Source organism: Xiphias gladius, chromosome 5 (assembly GCF_016859285.1).
Source record: "Xiphias gladius isolate SHS-SW01 ecotype Sanya breed wild chromosome 5, ASM1685928v1, whole genome shotgun sequence".
Taxonomy (NCBI): domain Eukaryota; kingdom Metazoa; phylum Chordata; class Actinopteri; order Istiophoriformes; family Xiphiidae; genus Xiphias; species Xiphias gladius.
In genome coordinates this window covers 7,860,894-7,887,604 of record NC_053404.1, presented here as the reverse complement: position 1 = coordinate 7,887,604, position 26,711 = coordinate 7,860,894, and the positions used below count along the sequence as shown (strand labels likewise).

The window sequence follows — 26,711 nt, the reverse complement described above, 5'->3', positions numbered from 1 at the left end:
AATATCAACTCCCAGAAAAGAGTTAACTGTTAATTTAAGTTATGGTAATTTAACTGTGCACTAGAGTCTGTTCACTGGTCACGTGTGTACACTCAAATTGAGTTGATTTAAACTCACAAGAAGGCCAAAGACCAGAATTTGCTTTTTAAAATGGTGGTGGTATTCACACCCCTATCACCCTTCTTTATGTGTTTGTCAGTTACCTTTGTAAATAAATTGGTAGAGATGTCTCCTGTACAGGGGATTGGTAGTTCAGTTCCAGCCTGGGACAGGGTTTTAGATCAAATGCTGGGTATTATAACCTTAGATTCTTTATGTTTCTATTGTGTCATCTAGCACTTAAATATTGTACCTATATATCAGGCCAGTAGATATGATGGGGCTTAAGGAAAAGGACAATTAGCTGCATGACAAATCTCTTCCTCTTCAGCCCTAAAGAATTCTGTACTGTACAGAATATTTTATATTAAAGATGCCAGTCAAAGTCACTTCAATATGAGGGCTGGTCTGGACTCTTCTGAAGTGTCTTGTAACCATGCCATGGTATTTCCACAATAAAAAACTCTTAGCAAGTTTGTTAACTTTATTGGCTCTCTCACATGATTTCAGGAGATCACTAACTTCTTGTGTGTGTGTGTGTGTGTGTGTGTGTGTGCGTGCGTGTGCGTGTGCGTATATTTCTTGTTCTTGTCCTTATATCCCAGTGGGGACTTTAACCTGAATGTCCACTAACCCATGGGGACAAAAATTTAGGTCCCCATGGGTAAAGACTGCTTTTTGAGAGTCAAGGCTTGGTTTTGGGGTTAGGGTTAAAGTTAGGTTTAGGTTAGGTTAGGGTAAGGGTTAGTATGAGGGTTAAGTTTAGGTTAAAGGACTAGGGATTGCATTATATCAATGAGTTTCCCTATGGGTATAGTCGAACAAGTCTCTGTGTGTTTGTGTTAAAATATGTTATTTGAGTAAATAATGCATATGGTTATACCACATCATGAAAGATTTGGATATCTGATAAATTTTCCCTTTAATGAAGTTTATAAGGAATAATAAGACAGTGTAGGTACATAAAAAGCACTTTGTACATTGTGTAATACTGGAAGATTATTTTGGACTAGCGCTCAAGCCTGAACAAGCAAGAACTGAAAAAGCATCAAGGAACATCCTATATATGATTAGACAAATCAGCCACAACATTAAATCCAGTAACAGGTTTTAATGTTGTGGCTGATCTGTGTTAATTGGTGTTAATCACTTCTGACATCTACAAAGTGCACGCACAAATGTCACATGAAGCAAGTTATTTATCTCCTACAATCATGTGAGAGACATTCTCACTCAATAATAAAATTAACCAGCTTTGGTAAACCGTGATGTACTTTATGGTTGTACTGTCAGGTCAAAGTCTTCGCAGTGAGCATTAGAGTGTGGCAGCACATCAAACCTTAAAGCTGTTTAGATTGTCCAGGCAACACATCTCTTTTCTATGGCTGGGACACTGCAGCTCTCGTGGCTATTCTTCATACTCCTTTTCCTTCTGGTGGGACTACAAGGAGAGCCAAGGGACAAAGCACAAAGACAAAACAAGAGGAACGTTAGCAATGACCAGTGAGTTGGGGTTTGCAAAGATTAAAGTGGGATGTCTTATATAGCAATGAATCCAAAATTATGGGCTCCACCAGTATTACTCTTCTTACATATTACTTTGTTATATATAAACTTAAAACAGCACTTAAGTTTATATGCAGCTGGTCAGCAAATAAAATTAGTTACAATATTACCTGAGCCAGGTTCCTCACTAGATTTAAGGTTTTCAAATTATGCAGAGACTCAGGTCTGTCAAAAGCCACACAATAGTTTCACAATTGTTTCTCAATTATCAAATTTATGTGTAAAGTTATGTCAGTTATTTTCTGTGTGCAAAGTTAGCTTATTTTTAACTGTGTAGTACTTAAAAGTATATTACATGTACATGTGCTCCCAACAGAGCTTATCTTGTTTAACAATCAAAAATCCCCAAATTTATGTTGGAATACTGCTCCCACTGATTATAGACATAAAGAGAAATAACAAAAACTTATAAAAATCCATGAATATTATATGAGGTTCTTTGTGGGATTCCTGGTGGAATGTGCATTTTTGTAAAAGCGTACCATAAATTTATTCTACAATATGACCCTCACCTTGATCGACCTAATACAAAGTCTGTTGAATTTTGATGATTTGACTCGGTAGGCCTTGTATGCTGTCAGATAATGGTCACCTTGTCTTCACAACTGGGGACAATAAAGAGATCCGCTTCGAGACATCAGCATCAGGCCGGGTTAAAGTGGGTAATGAAGACCTAACCCAACTTTTGAGTCAGGTAAGCTTAGACTTTTTCCGTTACTAACAAACGTGCACACTTGAAGTGATGAAATACAATAGTGAAGTGGTTCATAAAATAAAGTTCATATATATATTTATATATAGCACATATAAAATAAACACAAAATACTGATGGGTTGATGAGTAAAATATACTGTACAATATGGAGACAAACCGTATTACAAAAAGAAAAGGAAAAGCAAAGTTAATTTTTATAGGTTCTTGAAGACAAAGAAAAAGAACATAATTGGCTTTTTGCCCAGTAAGTATCAGATTCAAAGCAACTGGCAACAACCACGAGCTGTTCACGCGCTAACATGAGGTGACCAACTGCATAAAGATAATATTACAAGAAGCCTCTGCTTAGCGATTACACAGAACATATGTTTTCACTTAACATTCCTCAGCTATTCTCCTCAAAGCATGTGAATAAATGATAAACTAATGATTCATACTAGTTTTACTTTCACACATTCCAGTCACCTTCCATTTCCTGAGCGTAGTTTGCTGGTCAGCCATTATAGTTGCAAACTCCAGCTCTAAAATGTTCCGGTCATCTTGGCATGTTTAGTTATTTTGCTGTGCTTGTTTTGATCTTTGAGGTTTGGCTCTCAAAGATTGGAAAGAAGGGACCTGGTTGTATTCCCAGCACATCACTAACATTACAACTATAAACTAATTAACTAATCCAAACAACCCAGAAAATATTCACAACTGTACTATTTAACTAACTCATTATAACTTCTTATCAGCTTTCACACAACTGAAAGCCTGCTGCTTCTCATATGAGACTATGAATGATTAACATGTTAGGAAGCAGGCACAGCAGTTTGGACAGGACCAAAGATCAAGGGCCAGGTGCATTAGAGTTCATGGATCCAAGATTAAAATTGTAACAGTATTTAAGCAGGCAGTCAGACATGCAATCTTTCAATCAAATATATTAAGACCTGTGTATGCATTTCATACATCTGAACAATTGCCAAGTGTAAACAGATGTGGGTATGTGCTCAGGGCTAAAACAAAAAAGAGATTAATTAGCAACACATTTGGAGCAGTTGGTATTTATTATTTTATCAGTTTTGCTGGGAAACTGCTAAAAAAGCCTGCCCACTTCTGGAACAAGATTCTTTGGACACACGAAACCAAGATTAATTTGTACCAGAATGATGGGAAGAGAGGAGTATGGAGAAGGAAAGGAATGACATGTTTTGCAGCTGTATATTTTCAAACGGGAAAGGAAACCCTGTCTCTGCATTTTATCTTGACCACTGTCTGTTTTAATAAAAGTGCTTGTGACATCTCACATGTGGCTTTGTCTTACAACTGAACATTTAGCCCACTGTGTAGAAAATACGGAGATATATATCATGCATCACCATTTAGCCTAAAAATACTGAGATATTATCTTTGGTCTATATCATCCAGGCCTACAACATAACACAGGCCAAAATTATATTTCTCTTCTCTGAAGAGAATTCATGAAACAAGTCATCAAAGTCTTTGTCCAGACAAGTTCAGATTCACTGTCCATTCTTCACAGTTACTGACGGGAAGAACATGTTCCATTTTCTTTAGTAGTAGTAATCTGTCTGTGGTAAATAGATTGAGATGAATAGATTTAGGTATGATTTTAGAACCTGCGGGTAGAAGAGAATAAAAGTTTAAATGGTGCAGCTGAAGTGGAAATATGTGTCAACAGCCTACAGTCATGCTGGCTGCTCAGCGAACCTCTACATTTGCACAGCAGTGCTTTCAGCAAAATGAGTGAGTATGTCAGCATGCTAACATACTCACAATGATAATATTAATATGCTGATGTTTAGCAACAACAGGGTTTCACATTTTCACCATCTTAAGCGCCTATGACACTCGCCAAAAAACCCACTACCACCCACTAACATTTGGCTTTTGTCTTCATTGGGAAAGGTGCAATCAGCATTCATTCCCCGGTCAAATGGCTCTACAGTAGTCACAGGTATTTATTGGCTCCAGCTTTAATGGTCAGTGATAGAAACATGACACCCGTTTGGACACGCAATGCTATGATGCGTAACCAAGTTCTAGTAGTAGTTCTATTAGTAAATAGCCAGGGACATTTATTGTTTTTTACAGTCTATGGGGACAACATGCAACGGTAATTTTCTTCTTCATATGCAATACTTCAAGATGCAACATTGGCACCGAAGAGACTAAAGTAAAATATATAAAAAAGTAACCGCCGTAACAGTCACTGGCCTCCATTATGCTTTCTACTGTTTACTAACCTCGTTTTCCTGTGCATTTGTGACACTGAATGTGAAATACTGGAAAAGACAAAAAAAACAAACAGTAGGTGTATTTTGATTTTTATTTAATTTTGATCTAGTGACTGTGGAGATGAAAAGTCAGAGAACTGCCAAAGGTAATACAATTCTTCTCTTAATGTAAATATGTCCAATAATTGTTTGGAGTCTTCACTCAAAAACAACTAATTTGGCACTAGAGAAAAATTCAGGGGATCCCCAATGACAGTAGGATACACTGTCTAGAAACCATGAATATCTATACCAATTTTTGAGGCAATGCATCTAGAACATGTTGAGATATTTCACTTGATAAGTGAAATATTTAGCCTTCTGATGGCACTACATGAAAAGTCAGGAGATCACCAAAGTCATTAGGAATCATCTACTGGGCACCATGGCTATCTGTATCATGGCACCATGGTGGAGAATCCCAGGCCTCCCCACCAGTGAGTTAACCTTTTGGAGGCCTTCTGGATCAAAGCCTTTTAGGGGTGCAAAAACTTCAAGAATCCTAAGCGAATCTAGTTGCTTTTGATTTAGCACTTGTAGATATTCTCTGAATGAGTTTTACATCATATTCTTCAAATTTTAAAACTGTTAAAAGTGTTATTTATTTATAGTTTAACTTCACTCCCAGCTCTCCACCCACTCCACCCACTCCATAATTTTGAAAAATGCTAAAATAAAGTGGGCAAAGGGGCTGAGAGAGGGGGCAGGGGGCTTGGATATGTGATGCAGGAGTTGCTCAGTGACATCCCCAGGCCAGAGAAAATTCTAGAGGGCTCTTTTGAGGTGGAGGTCTTTTCCCCTTTCGAAACAGACATTAGTGTGGTGGAGGACCATGGTGGTCCTGAGCTGTATTAACGGGAGCTGTTGGCTCCAGTCCTAGTAAACCTTGGAGCTCTTGGAGCCAAGCATGTAATTAGAATAGCACTCTTGTGAAAAATGCCGATTGCAAATGTACATAGCAGTGTGTTGCTATCAAGGGACCTGCTGCCATCTGCAACCATTGTGCCAAACTTGAAAAATATTAAGTAGAGGGTAGGGAAAAAATAGTGTAAACTCCTGTGAATGATGAGTCTTGATTAGTATATATTTTAAAATGAGCAGGATTTCACAGACTCGTTCTTTTTTTTAATATAAATTTCATGATGTAAATAAGTCCCAAGTGGTTGACTCTATGTCAGCATTGGCCATGCAAGCTTCAGGATGATTTAAAACAGTTGATGGCATGTTGAACCATTTTCAACCCATTAAATGCAATTTTTTTTAACTTTGGTAAGAAATGTCAATATCAACATCAGCACTGATGTGTTTCATTACAGTACAGTCATATCATTTAGTTTACAGCTCAAAAAACATATATAAGTGTGTAGTACCTCTTAAAATGTCCAGATTCAACATAAATAATACAAAATAAGGAAACATGAAAGAGAAATCTTACAGTCATGGGAATGATGTTTTTACAGAACTATATTTGTTTTAAAAATTGTAAATCAGGCCACAATGCACTAATTTATTTAAAGTAGATGGAGGATTTATTCAATAACAATTTTGTCTTCAACTTTTGTATACTGAAGTGCCTATATGTGAACTCTCTGATTTCAGATCAAAAACAACAAAGAGGACATTGATGACATTAAGTCTCACGGAGGTGGAGTACCCCCTGATATCACCAACAAACTAAACCAGCTCGATACCAGGGTAGGACATTGAAAGCCACTGTAGTTCCTGTTGGATTAAAATCTTATATGTAATGAGTAAAACTCATTTTTATTTAAAAACAAAATTGAATCAATTAAATCCAGATGAATATTACATTCAATTTTAACAATCTCATTAGCAGCATAAACATGTTTAATCAATTATTGTTTTAATTGACTTATTTATTTTAATTCCTTTAGCTCATTCAGCTCATTCACATTTTCCCTCCATTCTTTTTTTAAGCGTATATTATTTTGATGTAATCAAACAGACAATTGTGTGTTTATATATAAAAGCTCTTTAGAATTAATCTGTCTAAATAATTTTCTCTTAATATTGTGAATGCACTGTACATAGCCAATGCCATAAAACATATTTTCCATGCTTCTTTCCATGCTTTCCAGGTGTCAACACTTGAGAATAAAGTGACTACACTTGAACTGGTAAGACATTTTAGAACTGTTTGTTGTAATGGCTCAAACTCAAGACTGTACCATACATGTCATGTTTCCCTCATTGCGTTCCTCTCCTCTTTTCTCCCCCAGACAGTCCAGAAGGTGTCTTGCAGCAGCAATCCCTGTCAGAATGGAGGAACATGTCTGAACTTACTCAACTCATACCACTGTGTGTGTCCCGGCAACTGGGCTGTGAGTTCCACATTTTTTTGTTACATTATGGGGGTGGTTATTACAATTATTAATAGAAGGCAATGAACAGTATTAATTGATATTATTGACACTGGTGCTTCTTCAAATCCTAAATACCAAGTAGAGTCACACACAACAGACTACATTATATTTTGTCCAGAGCCAAAGAAACTCATGCCTGTGCTGTGTTTCTGTGAGTTTGCTATGTCTCAGTTTGCACCACGTAAGTGCAATATCAACCCAAAAGAAAATCTTAAAACTAGACTTGAAACATAGTTTATACACCTCCCAAAAGTCACAGGTTAAATGGCAGAGGCCAACGTGGTTTCCAAATAGACTTCCAGATTGAACCCCACAGTCAGTTGCATCCAACTTATCATACTGTGTTTATAGAAAATAATTAATATTTACAGTCAGCAAAAATAATTACAAAAAAATACAAGTACAAAAAATACAAATCAATGGATAGAAAAAAATTCATCTTAGAATTCTTTGAGACAGGGCCTTAAATTTAGGTAATGACCACTTTGCCCAGTTAGTAATCCACTGCTGAATATGACAAATTTCTATGCATGTAGCATTTATATTTATTTAATTGTCGTAGAATGGTAGTTTGGGTATGTTTGTACAACTTCTTTGCTCTATTGTCAATAAAACACTTTACTGTGTTCTATTCATGTTAAATGACAAAACAATCTAGGATCATTGAAGTTTTGTCACATCTCAACCCTGTCTCCTAGAAATTAAGTTGCTATATATAACTAATTTGCAACAACAAATACGTAACGAGGATACGTTGTTACCCTACATATTATTAAATCACAAATATATTGACACAGAACGCATCAGTGAAATGTTCACAGACAGTGTATTTGTTTTCCACTGAAATATCTGGCCTTTCAAAACAATATCATCTTGCAGTGACTACAGCATTATTAAACTTTTAATTGGTTATGTTTAGGCACCCACAGCAGTTGGTTAAGGTTAGGAAAAGATTTTGGTTTGCTTTAATACAGAAAAAGTTCACAGTGAATTCAGACTCAATATGTTTATTTACATTTAATGAAAACCATGATCTTTCCCTAACCTTAACCAAAGAGCTTTTGTTGCCTAAACCTAACCATGGACAGAAGTCTGGATGGGAACCCCAGACTCAGGATGTGTTAGTCATGCGCTTTGTATGACCCCCATCCACCCTAACACCCCGTGAAGACTCTGCTGCCATTAATAAATGTGGCAATTAATTCAAAAAAGAACTTTGCCTCAGAACATAATCCACAGAGAGATTACATTGGCATCATAACATAACAGTTTAGTAATATATGAACGTAATTTCTAGGTGACAGGGTTGTTCATTTATGGTCAATATTTTGCTTAGGCTGATTCTGAACCCGGTATCTGTGTTTCTCCCATTTCATTTTCTCTTGCACTGTGTGTGTGTGTCAGGGTCCTAACTGTGCAACAGACGTGAATGAATGTCAGGTCTATTCAGGAACATTTCAGGGTTGTCAGAATGGAGCAACTTGTGTCAACACCCCTGGATCATTCATGTATGTCTTAAGCTTTCCATAATACTCAAATGTTATGAATTTAATCTTATTGTCTGCTGTTTATTTGAATTTTTTCAAATACTTGAAAACTGTTAAGACATTTGTGTACTTTGTAGAAAAAGGGGTGATACAACAGGTTTTGATTTTCAGTTAAGATGTGCTGATATCATTACTCTTGATATTTGCAAAATAATTCAATTTACGTTAGAATGCACAAAATATCAGATTGAAATGAGAATACCAGATTATTTGAAACACCCTCTTTCAAAAGCCAGTGGATTCTACTCAACCCAGTTATATTTTCATATGTAGCCTGTCTGGCCTTGAGGTGCAGAAAAAAATTATGGTGACAAATTGTTACAGTCAACATGCATAGTTTTGTCCTTGTGGTTTTATCTATGTGCAAGTGTACACATTTTTTTTTTAAAACTTCATTCTCTTTTTAACCACCTTTTTGTGCATCACAGCCTATTGGAGAAATTCTGAATCACTGTGTGAGTCTGTGTACATGTATATTTGAATGCATATACAGATTTATCTAAATACAATAACAATGAACTTGAACATACTTAAAAAAAAACACTACCATACTTTTATTCAATTACATGTGAGTTTGTTTTTTCTCCACTGATTTTACAGTGAATGGTAAAATCTTAGTAACTTATATCCACCACCAACACTCCATATAAAATTTACAAACTCAATTTACCTTTTACAGTGATGATGGGCCTTTATATACCTAACTGCATGTACTACACTTGCTCTGACGTTATTGAACTACTTTCAACCAAAGAAATAGCCTCATGAAAGCTAATGACAGTGAGATTTGTGGATTATTCTGAAAGACACTTTTGGGTGCTGTTAGTACCTTAAATGAAATTCCATTCACTTCCATTGTTTTGGGGTAGGGCTGAAATGTCAGAGAAAGATTTCACAAAACCATGACAGATAAAACCACATTTCCCTGTATGGCTAGATTCTAATAGAGGTAAGTGACAAAATATGTGTGTTGAGGCATTAATGATCATTCTCCCTGTTAGTGATCATTTTATTATAAATCACACTCTCTGATAGTCTTTGTTTATAACTTCCTGCTTGCTACAGCCACCGTTACTTTTATTTTAATGATATTTCTGTTTCTGTCCAGCTGTAACTGTTCTCCAGAATGGTCCGGGATTCTCTGTACTGTGCGTTATGATGATTGCAGAAATGTAGGACAGGACTTGTGTGTACATGGCACATGTATTGATGCAGAGCGGGTTATACCTGGACAGGTAACCAGTCACTTAAACAGTTTATTTAACACATTCAAAAAAGGTATAGCAGGATCCACAGTATAAACTGAACAAAGTCAGTAAAAATCCACACTATTAGATTTAATTTACACTGAAGGTAGATTTTACTATTTGGCCAAAGCACCTCTAAGTGGACAAATAATGTCAACTGTAAAAACAACAAACAAACAAAAAAAAAGCAAACAACAAAAAAAAAAAAAAAAAAAAAAGAAAATTTTGATTTGTACTTTTTTTGGATAAATTAATGCTGGATTGTGAAGGTATATAGAAACAGCATTACATAGATTTTTTTTATGATGAGAACGCAACACGGAGGATATATACTGTATATTTAATAGGAAGGAAGCTGTCATGGTCCATGGAGGCCCAGTATTCTAAAGGTTTTCAGACTGAACGATCTGATTTCAATCATTTGCATAATAAGTGGCTACGGTAAGGTATAAAAACTAGCAGACTTTAGAGCATTCATGCCATTGCACGAAGATATTACCCTTATAGAAAAATATGTTAATATGAACAAATATGTTTTAATCTTGTATTAACATCACCTGCTGATTTTAATAAAATCTCAGGTACCTTTTGACACATCTCCTTAACTTATGATAGGGCTGTCACTCTTTATTTGAAATTTTAACATTCATTCTAATGTGGGGGAAAAGTTAATATTTGAACTGTAATGACCTGTTCAAATCTCAAAATTTACCGTCTATAAGTGCAACTGACTATTTGAAGTAGTTTACCTTGGGATCCACGAGAGGGCACTCTAAAACTTCACCATCAGCTTCACCTATGGCATACCCTATTGACCTATCAAGCTAATAATGCTATGTTGTTTGCTATGAAAATGAAGGACACTATGAGCAAAGCCATCCTGAGTGGACAATCATGACACCAAAGTACCTTAGAAGCAGTGTGTGGAAGTATTTTGGGTTATACACCGTAGATGGCAAAGTAACTAACAAAGATAAGGCTGTTGGTGGACTTTGTACAAAGCAGCTGTCTTACACTACAATGACAACAAATCTGTGGACTCACCTTCTAGCTTGCCACCCAAGTGAGGCAGTGGAGGCACCACAGACAAGCGGAGCTACATCAAGTGTACAACCTTGTCTTACTGCCCACTGTTCGGCACACTCAGCTCCAGCAAGCCCTTTGCAAGAAACCTGTAAAAATATCATCGGCGGGTGTACATTAAAATTCATTCAAACATATTACGTGTCATTCAAACTTTGTTCAAATTTGATTTTTGGAAAAAGTGACAGCCCTAATTTGTGATACCAAGTGGGAGATATCAGAGTCTAAAAACGTCCTACATTTTATTGGAAATATTAGCAAAAGACTAACCATCCATTTGGACATGCCATTGGGCCTCCCATGACATACAGTTGAAATAACTTCTCTTATATCAGAATTCAGTATTATTTTGTTCTTGTATTTCCACAATTCTGTTTTGGATATGATTTTAAATGAACGAGATTTTACACTGTGACTATTTTTCCCCACTTAACAGCCTAAATACGAGTGCATTTGTGAGAGTGGCTGGGAGGCTCCAGATGGGAACCCAGCCTGTGTAGCTGATGTTAATGAGTGTAACCTTCCCAACAAGCCTTGCTCCACCAACCCTGCTGTTCCCTGCTACAACACCCAGGGTTCCTTCTACTGTGGCACCTGTCCTGCTGGTAACACTCAATAACACAACTCATTCTATTGTAATGGAAACATCCCATGAGTGCTGGGGTTGGCTAACTGATTTTTGTGAATTTGGGACCAGGAGCACACATCTTAGCACAGTAGAGTGAAATTTAGAACACAGGGTTGGAGCAGGAGCAATTAGGCTTACAACAATTACTTGAGGGTACAATCAGTATCAGAGCTTTGGAACATTAATGTTTATTCTAGAGTAAGACACTCCACTGAAATAAGCAGGAAATATCCTGCACGGCTGTGCAGATTTGCTACAGTGCACATCAGCCACTCAGTCAGCCAGCCTGAGTTACACTGTGTCTACATAGAAGGCATAGTGTGAGCAGTATGTAAGCAGAACAGCAGCAGCAACTCAGGTACTCTGTGTCTACACAGGAGGGGTTCATGCAGTGTATTGAGTTGTGGGTCACCCACATTATGGAAGCGCTCAGAGCCCAATACATATTCACTGTGGTTATGTAAAATGAAGGAAAACAGACTACGAACATAAAGGCATATCCAATGCTTTGGTTTATGACCAAATAGATGACATTCCCATGAGGAATGTCAGCTGTCATGTGGACTCTTAGTCTTGTTTATCAACAGTGCACATTTTGAAAACATCAACTTTGATGACACATTTGACCAATAATGATGGAATTACTTCAAAGTTTGTCTTCTTTCATTAGTGTGTATCATTTTGTCTGTACCCAGCACATGTGTAATCATTGCTGTACATGTCAGCACGTGCTATCAGAGAACGGTGTTAGGTCTCATGAATATTCTAAGACTACAGGTTTGTACTGTATAGAATGGTATACATCTGAAGCACTATTGTTATCAATGGATTGCGATAAATTGAAAAAAATGAACTTGTGAACAAAAGTCTAAAGATTATTATATTTACAATTATTTGTTGAGAATATACCATCATGCAAACGAAAGACCAAAACTTGAAATAAGATGTTTTTGTCCTGAAACTTCAGAACTTAAAAGGAGTTGTAAAGCATACCGGAGATCCTGTTACTGACATGTCCCTTGTATCTAGCTAAACATAATCCCAAACAAGATAAAACTGCCTGGTCTTAAAAAATTAAGACCAGGCAAGTGACATTTACTTTAATTAGTCAAACAGCCTTGCATAGTCAGCCCTCGCTAATCCAATCCATACTCAATACTTACTTTTTGTCCCATTTCGTGCCGACAGAAACAGAATTTCAAATCAAACTGGGCAATATATTTTTAAATAAGATTTTGCACTTGACCTAATTTTAGCCAGCAGTTTTTATAAAAACCCAATCCTATATGCACAATTATATACAACCCAAGTAGTGTTTGTGAATAACCCCTAACGGATTAACATGCTTGTTTAAAATATATTCACACACTTCGTTTTTCTGTACAGCAAACCGTATATAAAACATCATCTCTGATAAAAATGGTATCTTCTATCATGTAAGCAGGATTATATGTGGCATTGTCATTTAATAGAATGATTTAAACTGCATGAGCAGATCACATTTCATTTGTCGGACCTCAACAAGAGGCACCTCCACAGGTGACAGGAAATTACGTGATCTCAGCAGCAGAAGTTGGTCGTCTTCGTGTTGTTTTTGCGCGAACATTGTTCATGCACGTACTCCACTTGTGGCAGAAAAGGCGAGACGACAGGAGGGATTTAAAGCGGTAAAATACAGAGTCTATTAAGGATCTTTTAAAAAATTTGTTGGCTTTTCTAAGGTTTTATCTATGTTGTCTATCAGTCTTTAATATTTTGAAGAATCCAGCAAGCGTAGGTATACCGATATGGAGAAAACACATTTAAAAATGTTAAGTGCCTCCAAGCATTTAACGTTAGCAATTTTTGTCTCATTTTTGCAGGTCATGTAAGCACTTTTTAAAAAAAAATGCTTGTGTAACTTAAATGAATCCTCAGTTTAAATGAGTTTAAAATGGATGCCATACTGTTGCGTACAAACTGTGGTGACAGGGCAGTGAGAGCATTGTCAACCAACATAGATATTATTAGTAGATAAGTAATAGTGTAATAGTTTGTAAACTATCTTTTTTAAGAATTTTACTGAGAACTGGGAGTTTATTATAGGTTAGTTAGTTAGTTCGTTAGTTAGTGTGGTCAATCTGGTCAAAGTGTAAACTTGGTTAACAAACTCAATTACAGTAATTTTTTGTTGGTTTAAATTAGTCGGTTCAATTTGACCTGAAACATAAAAAATGTTTGTTTATTTGCTGGGTTAATTTTGATTTTGACAACAGAGGATTCTTTAAAAGTGCTAAGGGTCACTGTCTTTCAACAGTAGTTCACAGGGTCTTACAGTTAGGCACAGCCTATTCCTATTTGACAAATTGTTTATAAGAAATTGTTTCATAAATAATTTTGATTGAAACATTACACAAAACATTTGAAAGAAATTAATAAACCACTTTTTTAAAATCCGTGTGCTACCTCACGGAAAAAAAAACAACAAGAACTCGCACAGCTGAGATCATGTGATTTCCTGTCAACTGCGGAGATGCTTCTTGTGGAGGTCTGTGGCAAGGTAATCATGGATTATTTATAGTACTGCCCCTGTGGACATGTAAATGTATATGACTAACTAAACGCAACATTTTCAATCAATTTAATAACTATGATAACATATAAATGTGGCTATTCTGGCTCTAGGAGTTGTGATAAATTTGAACTCTCAACCTTGGTTGTAGAGATTTGTGGACATGAGGACTCGCGCAAAACAACGTATATCCGGGCAAGCTGCACAAGCCAAATAAATATAATTTTAACATAAATCATTTAAAATCCTTGTCTCTGAGTCTTACCAAAAGTAAACACAGAAAGTAGCCACCTGGAACGGCCATTATGCTAATTTATAAGGATCTGCATGTAGGGCAACTTTCTGGCTGACCTTATCATTGCATAACATTACTCTTGAGGGGTCACATTATTTTTATTTTTGGATATTTTTACCTCAGGCTTATTATCCAACACAACTATAACTTTTCTCTCAGCTACCATTGTGATTTCAGATCACAGTTGGTCCAGGAATATAACCAGATGCTAATGATAATTCCTGATGGGACAAACAATCCCTCACATAGTGTTTTACATGTTGTAATCACTTTTCTAACCATATGGAGAGCTGAGCGTTTGTCTAGCCGGCCACTCTCTTTTCTTCAGTCGATTTTGGGGAAGTGAAATTAAAGTGTCCAAGACAACAATTTGGACAAGCGCCGCAAAATAATTTCTTGTAGTCACACTGCTGGAATTAGTACCATCCGTGGACACATTTATTTCTCCAAGTCTGAAATCAACTGGTGCCACTCTCTGCAGCAAAAGTTTTCCTCCTGAGTCCGTTGTTGCCTTTCTGCTGCTGCCTCCATCCTTTGTTTTTCTTCTTCCATTTGATTTAGCCCTTCATCTGTTTACTCCGGTTCAGATAAATATGGTTGACGATCAAAGTAAAATTACTTGTCCTCATAATAGGACATGGGATAATCTGATACTGCATTTAGCTTTTTGAGTTTCCTTAGAAGACAGTATAACCAAAGTGAAAGTGAACTTCACACATGTAAACAAATGGCATGTGAGGATGAATCTGCATGGTGAATAGGTCACCTGGCAAGTTGCTTCTTATTCTCCTTTTTGTATTTTAACCACAGTTGTCAACCAGCATTTTAGGTGCATTACCACCACCTTCCACATAGGAGTGTGGACCAGAGATTAAATCATACTAATTAGTCCTGTTTGTCTAATGAACTCAAAGAAATCTCTAATGCTCAACCCACTTGACAGATTTATTTATGATCTAATACTAAGAATTTGAACTCAACCCTTCCTGAGTTCTTCTGTTAGATGTTGTCTTTCTTGGTTATATTTATACAATATATGATTACATATACTGGGGACTCTTCCACCTGGCAATGTTTACATAAACAAGTTGGCTGCTTCCCGATTATCTTTCCATGATTTTACAACATAAGCTTTAACCATCATTTCAGATTTGTCTCTGCCAGTAATTGCTACAGCTTCTAAAACTGGATACTTCCATTCCCTTCTGTTACCCCTCATTCTCCTACTCATACTCCACACTTCTCCTACTGGAGTTGTTCTCCGAATCTCATCACAAAATCATTGCCAGCTTCCTCCCTTTGCTCGTCTTTTTGTTCTCCTCACCACTGCCCGGGCTCTCTTGTATAAACCTAAATGGTCATAGGTATGTGTCCTCTTTAATAGTTTAAAGGCTCTGTTCCTGTCCCTTACAACCCAGCTACACTTGTCTGTTCACCATGGAACTGCTTTCCTTGTCATTCTCCCTTTGACTTTTGGAATTGACTGATGCTGCCTCAAGGATTCTTGCACAAAGATTATCATTTAAGCTATCAACATTGTAATTTTTATCGACTATTGCCACTCATTCTTCACTGATTTCCTCAAACGCATTCCAATCAGCCTTTTCAAACACCCACCTCTCCTTTCCTTTTGCTGATATCCTTTCTGGATCCACTGCTGTAACAATTGGATAGAGACCCATTCCCAATACAAGATTCCTCCCATAATTCCCATATATTTCCTAGCCATAGTATTAGAAACCAGTGTCAAAACCAAGATAGACTGTCCTGTACAAACATCTACCATGGTACCCCTCCCCTCATTAAGACATACCAGCTCTTTTTTCTCTAAGAGGCTCTACCACTCAACCATTAAAATATATATCTGTCTTCCACCCCAAAGTAAATTATGGGCATTAAGGTCCCCACACCATATTATTCTGCGCCCATCTTGACCATTAACTTCCAGAAACCTATCCAACTCCAACCCTCTATGTGGATTATAACATTCACGATCAAACTCATTTTCCCCACACCACAACTCCCCTGCGACATATTCCTGACCACCAGTTTTACCCAGTACTTTGTAAGGTGTACCAGGCTTGACAAGTGTTGCATATCTACCTCCATTCCCTTTTTCCCTGTCTTGTTGAATGATGACATTAGTTTGTATGACAAAATCCAAGTGAGGTTTCAGCCAAGGCTCTTACACACTATCATGTCTGATTTTATCACTAGATATTAAATAAAATGCTTGAACTCCTGCCCATTTGCTGTGAGAGATCTTGCATTCCACTGAAGTATCACTAACATAAAAAAACATTAACCACATGACTCCTGGCTGAAACTTGCCTGAAGATCACCTCTAACCTCCTCCCAAGTCAGTCATACCAATCCAAGTTAGTGAACTGCTGTTTTAACTATTAACTATTAACTATTTTTTTAGATTCCACTCCAGCTATGCTATTGATTACTCCTGCAATAAATGTCACAAGGTTTTTCTTTTGAACCACTAAACTCTCAACTCTGACTGGATTCCTCTATTAGACCCCATGGATGTGTTTTTTGACCCAAGACCTGTTCTTTTACCCATTTCTCCACCTCAGCATAATATTATTTTCTCTCCATTCTCATTTTCTGTAGCTTTACTTCACATTTAAGTACTGCACATCCCCTGTAGGCAGCGCTTTGAGCCTGTCCACAGTTGAAACACTTTGGTTGTGTACCCTCCCCACATCTGTCATACTCATGAATCCTACCACATCATGCACATCTACTTTGTTCCCTGCACCTTGAAGCTTCATGCCCAAACTATTGATGGTTGAAACACATCATTGGTCTTTCTTTGTATTCTTTCACAATGTAACTCATCAGCCCCAACATCCCCAACCTCTTTTTGGAATAGCTTACCCTTGAATTCTTTCATTGCTGTTTCAGCGTCTTTCCTGGTTCCATCCACAATTTACTTCATTCTTTGAGCATTCAATATCATCCCCCTCTTCAGGTTACTTTTAATCTCTTCCATACTTATATTGAGCGGTACACCAGAAACGACACCTCTTCGACCTTGAGCTCTACCTGCCTGGATGTAGGTCCCTTTACATTAGCATTAATGCTGTTCTGGACAGCTACTTTTTGTGTTTACATTCGGTCAGACTCAGAGACAAGTGTTTGAAATGAGTCATGTAAAAAAGGATTTATTTGGAAAACTGTAGCAGGCTTGCGCTGGTTGCCCTGATATAAGTTGTTGTGTGTGAGTCCATGTTTCTCAGAGTCTCTACAGTGGGGGTGGTAAATGCAAAGTTAGGATGACCATAGAGCCACAATAGCTACACCTTTGGGAAATATGCCAGGTTGAATAAACTGGAATTATGCTTTAATGTATAGCCTGAATAAGTGGAGATTTGTTGTAATGATTTCTGATATGTCTCAGGCTGGCAAGGCAATGGTTACAGCTGTCAGGATGTGGATGAATGTTTGACCAATAATGGCGGGTGCTCCACCACTCCCATGGTGCACTGCCTGAACACCATGGGATCCTTCCACTGTGGATCCTGCCCCCCAGGTATGAGGAGTGGAAAATGAGAGTTAGGAATGTAACTACAATTCTATCAAGTCTGGATATCCACCGGTCAAGGTATTGTAATACCTGGATATCCATTATGTGCATGCGCAGAAGGTTGGGACCTTATTGACCTCATGTGGCTATCCCCTTTTCTTGTTTGTTCCATTTCTAACTTTGTCTCTTTACTTCCAGTTGCTATTGCTGGCTATAGTAAACACATGAAAAAAGTTGCGGTCCTTATCAGTTCACACATCTCAATATGCACATCTCGATTTGGGAAAACATGTTCATAATTTCATCAATAATTTCAATCAACTTGTTAGTTACATATAGATATAAACACATGATTAAACACAAATACCATTACAATCTGACCCTTCTCCATATTATTACAAGATGCCAGATCTGCAAGGGGCACAATGAAAGAAGTTTCATGCCCTGCTCTGAGTCCTAGGTTATGTTTTCTTTGTGTCATTCTTCATGGTTTCCTGTTTTATTTTTGTGATACTCACCTCTCCTCTTGTTCAGTCATCTTACTTCCTGCCTTTGTGTGTTTCCCACCTTTAGTCTGTTTGTCCCCTTCCCTCAGTGCCAGTTTGTCTTTGCACCTTAAGTCAAGCTTTCCAGCAATTTTCCTAGTGTCTAGTGTTCCTGGTTTTTGATTTATGATACAGAACATTCAGAAAGTATTCAAACCCCCTCACTTTTGTCCCCTTTTTGTTATTTTGCAGCCTTGTGCTAAAATAGTTTAAATTCAATTTTTCCCTCATCAATCTACACACAAGATACAACTAGAGTCCTATTCCAAAATTTCTAGCTGCAGTATTCAGGTGATCGGGCCTGCTTTGAGCAGTCTAACAGTTTCGAAATAAATGCTTCTGAGCCCGCGGTACGTTCAGCTAAAAGCATTGAGAGACGCTTAGAGGCAGGGGCTGGGACAAATGATAGCTCGCTGCGCAGCACACCATCAACTCAATCCCAAAATCCAACTACGAGCTTTTTAACAGCAGCATCTTTAAGATACACAACAAGAGTTGTTATTACTGCAACAGCTAGCACTAGATTTGCTCTCATATGGATCCTTGTTAAAGGATTTAAAGAGTGTGCATTCCAATTACATGGCCAAGATAGTCCTACATTGAAAATTTTCATCACTACCTCCCCAAAGTGGGAGTGCGTAATTTTAGAAGCTGCAGCCTTCCTTGGATGAGGTAGTTGTTTCTCAAACTCCCTCTCCAGGATCAAACCCTGATTCCCCGTTAACCCCGTTAGGGCCATGGGTTCGAGTTAGCAGTCAAGAGCCAAGCCTTGGGTTAGGGGAGCTCATTTGACGCTGGCCCACGGCTGCAGGGTTAGGGTTAGGAGCTTTGGACTAGGTTTAGGGGATGCAAATCAGGCCTTGTCCCAGCGAGCAGGTTGGAGGTTGGCCCAGGGCTTGAGGGTTAGGGGTTGAGGACCAGGCATTGGCCCTGGTAGCTTCTTGGAGGCTGGCCCAGGGCGGGGGGATAAAGGTTAGGGGCTTTTACCATGAACATTTGTGGCCACACAATAATCAATTAATCCATCTGTCACATCATTCATCTTGAAACTGTAACAGTCTCCTTCAGCTACATTCATCAGTCCATCTGTGCTGTTCTTGAACCAAGCAAAGCAGGGATAGAATGGGAATAATAATTGGCCCAGGACTTTTGACTCGGACTGGCCTTCCAAACCCATGTGGAGACATGCCATCACATATGGCCTTCACAAGAATCATATAGTAAACATGATGATCACAACATAGTCAGAAACACCCCTTAAACTTACAACAATACATCACTGAGTCGATACGCAAGTATCAACAAAAACTGAACATGAATAAGTAAGATAGCTGGTATTTGCCTTGTATTAAACCGTATTTATATTTTTCACTTTCCACTCTATATAATCATAAGTTACTAGGCAATAGAGAGTGTGAGATTAGAATTCAAACAGTACAGGACTAAATACAGTACCAGGCATATTTTAATTTTAGTGGCTTTCCTTCCTTCATTGGAACTTTCTGTAATACAGTTAATTCTGTGGGTCTGAGCTACTCACATAGATTTTGAGTAGTTCAATTTGTGCATTTAAATTTCTGGTGAAAGCAGAAAACATATCTATACAACAGAATCCTTTTCATATTAGGTCTGTCTATATTAGGTATCACAGGTGACAGTGCATATCAAAGCAAAAACCAGGCAGAGGTTGAAGGAACTGCCTGCAGAGCTCAGAAACAGGATTGCATCGAGGCACAGATCTGGAGAAGGCTACAAAAAATTCCGCTGTATTGAAGGTTCCCAAGATCACACTGCCCTCCATAATTCTTAAATGGAAGAAGTTTGGAACCAGGACTCTTCCCAGAGCTGGCTGCCTGGCCAAACTGAGAATCGGGGGAGAAGGGGTTTGGTAGAAAGGTAGAAGGACAATGATCACTGCAACACTCCACTGATGTGGGCTTTATGGCAGAGTTGCCAGATGGAAGCCTCTCCAGTGAAATACAGATTAAAGCCCGCTTTGAGTTTGCCAAAAGAAACACCTAAAGGACTCTCAGACTGTGAGAAACAAGACTCTCTGGTCTGATGAAACTAAGATTGAACTGTTTGGGCTCAATTCTAAGTGTGATGTCTGGAGAAAACCAGGCACCGCTCATCACCTGCCCAATACCATCCCAATGTGAAGCATGGTGGTAGCAGTATCATGCTTTGGGGTTGTTTTTAAGCGGGAGGGACAGGGAGAGTGGTCTGGGTTGAAGGAAGGCTGAACGGAGCAAAGTATAGCGATATCCCTACTGAAAACCTGGTCCAGGGCACACAGGACCTCAGAGTGGGCCGGAGGTTCACCTTCCAACAGGACAATGACCCTAAGCACACAGCCAAGACAGTGCAGGAGTGGCTTCAGGGACAACTCTGTGAATGTCCTTGAGGGGCCCAACCAGAGCCCTGACTTGAACCCATTCAAACATCTCTGAAAGGAAACCTGAAAATGGCTTTCCACTAATGGTCCCCAACCAACCTTACAGAGCTTGAGAGGATCCACAGACAAGAATTGCAAAAAATCCTCAAATCCAGGTGTGCAAAGCTTGTTGCGTCATACCCAAGATGACTTGAGGCAGTATTCGCTGCCAAAGGTGCTTCAACTATGTACTGAGTAAAGGGTCTGAATACTTATGTCAATGTAATGTTTCAGTTTTTCCTTTTTAATGAATGTGCAAAAAATTCCAAAAGTTCAGTTTTTGCTGTGTCATTATGGGGTATTGAGTTTAGATAGATGAAGGAAAAAATTAACTCAAATGATTTTAGCATAAGGCTGCAACATAACAAAATGTGAAAAGAAGTGAAGGGTTCTGAATATTTTCTGAATGCACTGTAGGTTATCTGACCTTGCCTTTGCCTACTTCTTGTAATTTAGGTTGTATCAATATTAATGCAATCTTGTATTGTAGGGAAATCCACAAAAAACTCAACCTCAGTGGAGACAATCTACAAGAAGCAACCTAGTAGCCAAGGAGCAAGGAACACTCTCAGCTACAGTTTGTCAGCCACTGACACCTCAGTGAGCAGCAAAGACAGCAAACATTATAATACAACTGACACAAGCGAAAGTGCATAGCGGGCTGCAAGGGTTAGTCCATCGGTGAAATAACAGCGACTGTGGCTCAGGAGGTAGAGCGGGTTGTCAACTAACCGGAAGGTCGGTGGTTTGATCCCTGGCTCCTCCAGTGTTGAAGTGTCCTTGGGCAAGATACTGAACCCAAAATTGCCCCAAATGTATCATCGTGTGTGTCTGTATGTATAGAAAGTGCTGTATGTATAGAAACATGCTATATGACTGTGTGTGTGAATGGGTTAATGTGGCATGTAGAGTAAAGCTTTGAGTGGTCCATAAGACTAGAAAAGCGCTATATAAGTGCAGTCCATTTACTTACCTGAAAAGTCCTGATGCTTTGTTAATGAAGTTTAAGCAAAAACTTAAATGCACCATGCACACCACTGGCAAGACTTCAAAGATTGACACTAGCTATGCAACTCCTGGAGGATGGATCATAGCTCCAACAGATCAGCTGTGAGGCTACTGTCGTAGGTGGTAACACTAATGCTAGATTATGTTAACAGTGGCCAGAAGATGAAAAGGCGACAACTGCTGGGCTTCTTCATCAGGTCGCTTGTGTCATCCAGGTCATGAATGTGACTGTTGGTATATGGTCTTAACCTCTTGTGCATGTAATGGATATCTAAGTATTATATAACAACTCCATTGGCCAGAGAATCACTTACTAATGAAACCACTAAGACATCCCTGCCTTAAGCCACATACCCCCAAGTTTTCATCTGCTTCAATTTTTTAACTACCCTCTATTAAGAACAAGGGATTATTTCTTTGATCTGATCATGAATTGTATAAAATTCCATATATAATATTTGAAAACTACCTTTTATTGAAGAATTTCCAGTAAATATTATACATTTATAGTGACCAATTTTATTTTATTATCAAAATATTTTAATAAAATGTCCAAGGTTACTGAACAGAAAAAGACAAAACTTGCATAATAGTGAAATAATACCAAACACAAAATGTACCCATGACACAATTATTGGCACCATTCAATAATATGTGGTTGCAGAACCATTAGCAACAATGACCGCCTCTAAATGTTTCTTGTAGCCATCTAGAAGCTTCTTGCATCTTTTTGCTGGTAGTTTCTGCCATTCTTCCATTGCTGTGCGTTCAAGCTCTTTTAAGTTTGCAGGAGAAAAAAAGGACAAACTTTTAAGTCCTTTTTCGCAATTGCAGATTTGAGGTCTCTCCAAAGGTTTTCAATGTGATTTAGGTAAGCACTCATTGCCTGTCAGTTTAACAGTCCATCTTTTCATTTTCAACAATTCTTTGCAGTGCTGGATGTGTGCTTTTGGTCATTGTCCTGCTGAAAGGCCCAAAACCTTTGCCTCAAACCTAGTTTTCTGACACTGGGTAACACATTCTCTCTAAAATGCCGTGGTAATCTTCTGATTTCATCATTCCTTTGATACATTCAATACCTCCAGTACCAGAGGCAGCAAAGCATCCCCACAGCACGATCGAAGCTCTACCATTTTACTGTTCTTAGGGTGTTCTTCTCCTTTTGGGCTTAATTTTTTCGCCTTTAAGCAAACTGATGCATGGCATTTTCATCGAGCTCTACTTTGGTTAGATTTGTCCGTAGAACATTATCCCAGAATGACTGTGGTCTATCTATGAAAGTTTTTGCAAACATTAGTCTTGCCTTTTAGTGCTTTTCTTTCAATAGTGGTGTCCTCCTTGGCCTTCACACATTGAGCCTTTCTTGGTTTAGTGTGTGGTGTATGGTACGGGCTGAAACCACCACTCCAGATTGTTCCAGGTCAGCCCGAAGCTCTTTAATGTCTTGTGTGGTGTTTTTTCCACAATCCTCAACCTTCGAAGACTTCTGTTATTGAGTTTCTTCTTAGTACCACCGTCTGGAAGGATCTTACACTTTTACTGATAACATAACAAAACACGCATTTCAATATCTTTGGCGATTGCCTTGTGGCCTTTGGAAATGTTATGTTTTTTGATAATGGCATTTCTGATGCTCTCAAACAGCTCTCTTGTCTTTGCCACTGTGAAATAGAAACTGAAAATATTCACCCCCTTTTTATGCAGCAAAACCATCATTCATTGGATTATTCAGGTCAAGTGAACACTGAAAATTAAGCACAGGTGAGTCTGATTGGTTTTTTTGTTTTTGTTTGAGAAACTGATTTCAATTCATCTAAAGGGTGCCAATAATTGTGTCAAGCATACATTTTATGTTTGTTGTTGTTCAGTAACTTTGGACAATTTATTAAATATTATGATTATACAAAATTGGTTAATTTGCATTTATTTCTCAAGATATATTCTAAATTCTGTACTTAAAATTCAGGGGTGACAATAATTTCAACTAGGACCGTATACATGCACACAGCTTGTAGCTTTTTGTGTTTTTTTTGTTTTTTATTGCTCAGAACCAAGGGTATCACAGTCACTCATATGAGGCTTGGATATATATATATTTCTCATATATATATACACACACACACACACACACACAAGCTAACACACACACACACACACACACACACACACACACACACACACACACACACACACAAACACAAGTACATACATATATGTGTGTGACTCTGATACCCTTGGTCCTGAGCAGTAAAAACAAAACAACCACAAAAAGCTGCAATCTGACATGCAGATCTGCAGTTTAATCAGATATAAAAAGAAACTGGCATTATTTGCATGACTTTAAAGACAGATCTTGTATTTGTGCAGGTTATGAGGGTGATGGGAGAACATGCACCCAGAGCAATATCTGTGCTATCAACAATGGAGGTTGTTACCCATTAGCTTCTTGCTCCTCCAGCCCAGGTACAAACACACATATGCATGATTTTAATATTGTGTTCTCTGAGCAGGGAAGATTTTGTCTCCACCATCTGGAAAAAATATAGGAAAGTTTGGAAATAATATTTGTGGTTAAAAAGATAAATTATATATATATATATATATATATATATATATATATATATAATACACACACACATATGTCACATATGTGTGTGTGTGTATAGTTAAATATATATAAAATCAGAGACCACTTTTCCATTCAAATTAATGGTCTCAGATCTTTGGACGCCACTGAATATCAAAACATTAAAACACTTAATTTCAAATAAAAGGACTGATAAATTTCATTAGCTTTACTTGGTTCAAGGAAATTACTTTTGACAGTGTACAATGTATGATTTAACTATGTGACAAATTTGCTTGTTTCCAGACAATAGTCTCCACTGTGTATTTCATCTTTTTTGGTTGTTTTTCTTTTGTTCTTTTTCTGTTGTTGTTTTTTTTGTTTTTGTTTGTTTGTTTGTTTGTTTTTACATAAGCTGATTTTAAGAGTGACGTGCAATTTGGGACATAACAATATAGTCTTTCCTCTTCTCACCACACCCTCCCACATCCACCAGGCTCAAGCTTCCCTATGTGTACCTGCCCTGCAGGCTACATAGGAAATGGTTACGGGCCGACAGGTTGCATCCAGACCAGCAACATTTGTCAGACTAATAGCCCTTGTGTCAATGGACAATGTGTGGTGAGTGTGTATGGCTGTTTGTATGTATTCCTGTTATGACATGGTTGGAGGCTGTGTGGTCATAATGACAGAGATGTTGTTCCTAACTTCATCTGCAATCACTCATTTTAAAGGATAAGGCTGGCAATTCTCTATTCTTACAGTCAACAAACAAAAGCCTAAAACCAGCTGATCCTATTAACAAGTATTTTGTGTGTATCCAAAGGCTTCTGTATCTTATTCTTTTCCATCAATAATCTAAACCACTGCACTGGGTGACTTTCACTCTTTGGTTTATTTTGACTCAGTCCTACATACACTGTCTCCTTGACAGGCACATTTAGAGCACTGAATCTTTTTTTCTTTTCTTGGATAAGGGGTAGTATTATAGGCCATGAATAAAAAATGTGAGTTTGTAAAATAAATTATTATAAACAGCAGGAGTTGACAGAACTGGGGCTGAACCTGCTGAGACCAAGTCCAGTGACCGCTAGTCCATCCCACTCATTATCAAATCATGGTTGTAATGCACATTTGTAATGCATAGTTGTTCGTTAACTGAAAGAGGAGGACCTTAAAATACTGCTGTGGATACAAGTCATTTTAACACATTAAAATATAAACAGCATTTTCATATTTATCATATTTGCATTATTGTGGCCATAGTTTGAATAGGTATTTGAATGCTGACTAAATCCTGCCTTGAGTTTGTGTTAAAAAAAAATAGAAACGAGAAAATTCAGACTCAGATCCCTTTGTAACAGCAAATTCATGAATGTCTGACTAGTGCCCCTCTGCTGTTGCAGGCCACCACCTCGGCCCCTGGCTACATTTGCAATTGCAACTCTGGCTGGCAAGGAGTAAACTGTGACCAGAACATCAATGAATGCTCAAGCAATCCCTGTCAAAATGGAGGAACCTGCACCGACGGCACTAATGGATTCACATGTACATGCACTGCCCAATGGACTGGCCCACTCTGCCAGACCCCACAGCAAGGTAATACCAGCACATAAAGTATGGAGGGATTGTGAAGATGAACGAAGGGAAGTTGAGGGAAAAAGTAGGGAGGGATAGCTGAAAGGAGGTGGAGAAAAAGTAAGGTTCAAAATATTATTTCGTGTATATAATCTCTGTTTTATATGAATAAATTCTGGTTTCCTTGCTCCATGTAGTGTGCACCTACATTCATGCTAGTATGTGTGTTGCACATGCTCTTTGCCTACACAACAGACATGCCATCAGCTTCCTTTGGCCTATTCTGAGGAACCTGAAATCTTACACACTGCCAGTCCCTTGTAATCACCTTGTTTAGTTAGAGTGGAAATATGGTTTAATTACTAAAATATCATAGCTAAATAAAATAAGTAAAAGTAGGGAGTGACAGTGTGCAGGATTTCTTTTTCATTCTCAGTTTATGGAGTTTTTGGTTCTACACACCTACAATTAAGACTTTATGGTGGACACAAACATTGTTGAAGTTTTAACTTGTTGTGATCATATGTCCAATACTTATGGGGAGCAAAGTGAATGTGATGCTGGAGCAGTGTGTAAAGAAAAAGCGTGCTGGAAGGCACAGAGGAATGTGTGCTTTCACCACAAGGATTCTTCATCAGTAAACATAATG

The 26,711-nt window shown here is 38.0% G+C and overlaps 1 protein-coding gene and 1 long non-coding RNA gene across 2 annotated transcripts in view; one reads left to right on the top strand and one right to left on the bottom strand.

Moving 5' to 3' along the window:
* Positions 1 to 3,128, bottom strand: part of LOC120789721 — a 7,664-nt gene extending 4,536 nt beyond the window's left edge. The window contains exons 1-2 of the long non-coding RNA XR_005707445.1: positions 2,845 to 3,128; positions 1,439 to 1,540 (exon numbers count right to left, since the gene is read on the bottom strand). This is a non-coding gene — a long non-coding RNA (uncharacterized LOC120789721). The remainder of the gene's footprint in view (positions 1 to 1,438; positions 1,541 to 2,844) is intronic.
* cubn (cubilin (intrinsic factor-cobalamin receptor)) overlaps positions 1,481 to 26,711 on the top strand; it is a 154,874-nt gene continuing 129,643 nt past the window's right edge. The window contains exons 1-12 of the mRNA XM_040126653.1: positions 1,481 to 1,602; positions 2,230 to 2,359; positions 6,258 to 6,353; positions 6,758 to 6,796; positions 6,899 to 7,000; positions 8,447 to 8,550; positions 9,698 to 9,824; positions 11,356 to 11,524; positions 17,806 to 17,937; positions 24,286 to 24,381; positions 24,981 to 25,105; positions 25,891 to 26,083. Coding sequence (XP_039982587.1) covers positions 1,481 to 1,602; positions 2,230 to 2,359; positions 6,258 to 6,353; positions 6,758 to 6,796; positions 6,899 to 7,000; positions 8,447 to 8,550; positions 9,698 to 9,824; positions 11,356 to 11,524; positions 17,806 to 17,937; positions 24,286 to 24,381; positions 24,981 to 25,105; positions 25,891 to 26,083 — 1,435 coding nt within the window. The remainder of the gene's footprint in view (positions 1,603 to 2,229; positions 2,360 to 6,257; positions 6,354 to 6,757; positions 6,797 to 6,898; positions 7,001 to 8,446; positions 8,551 to 9,697; positions 9,825 to 11,355; positions 11,525 to 17,805; positions 17,938 to 24,285; positions 24,382 to 24,980; positions 25,106 to 25,890; positions 26,084 to 26,711) is intronic.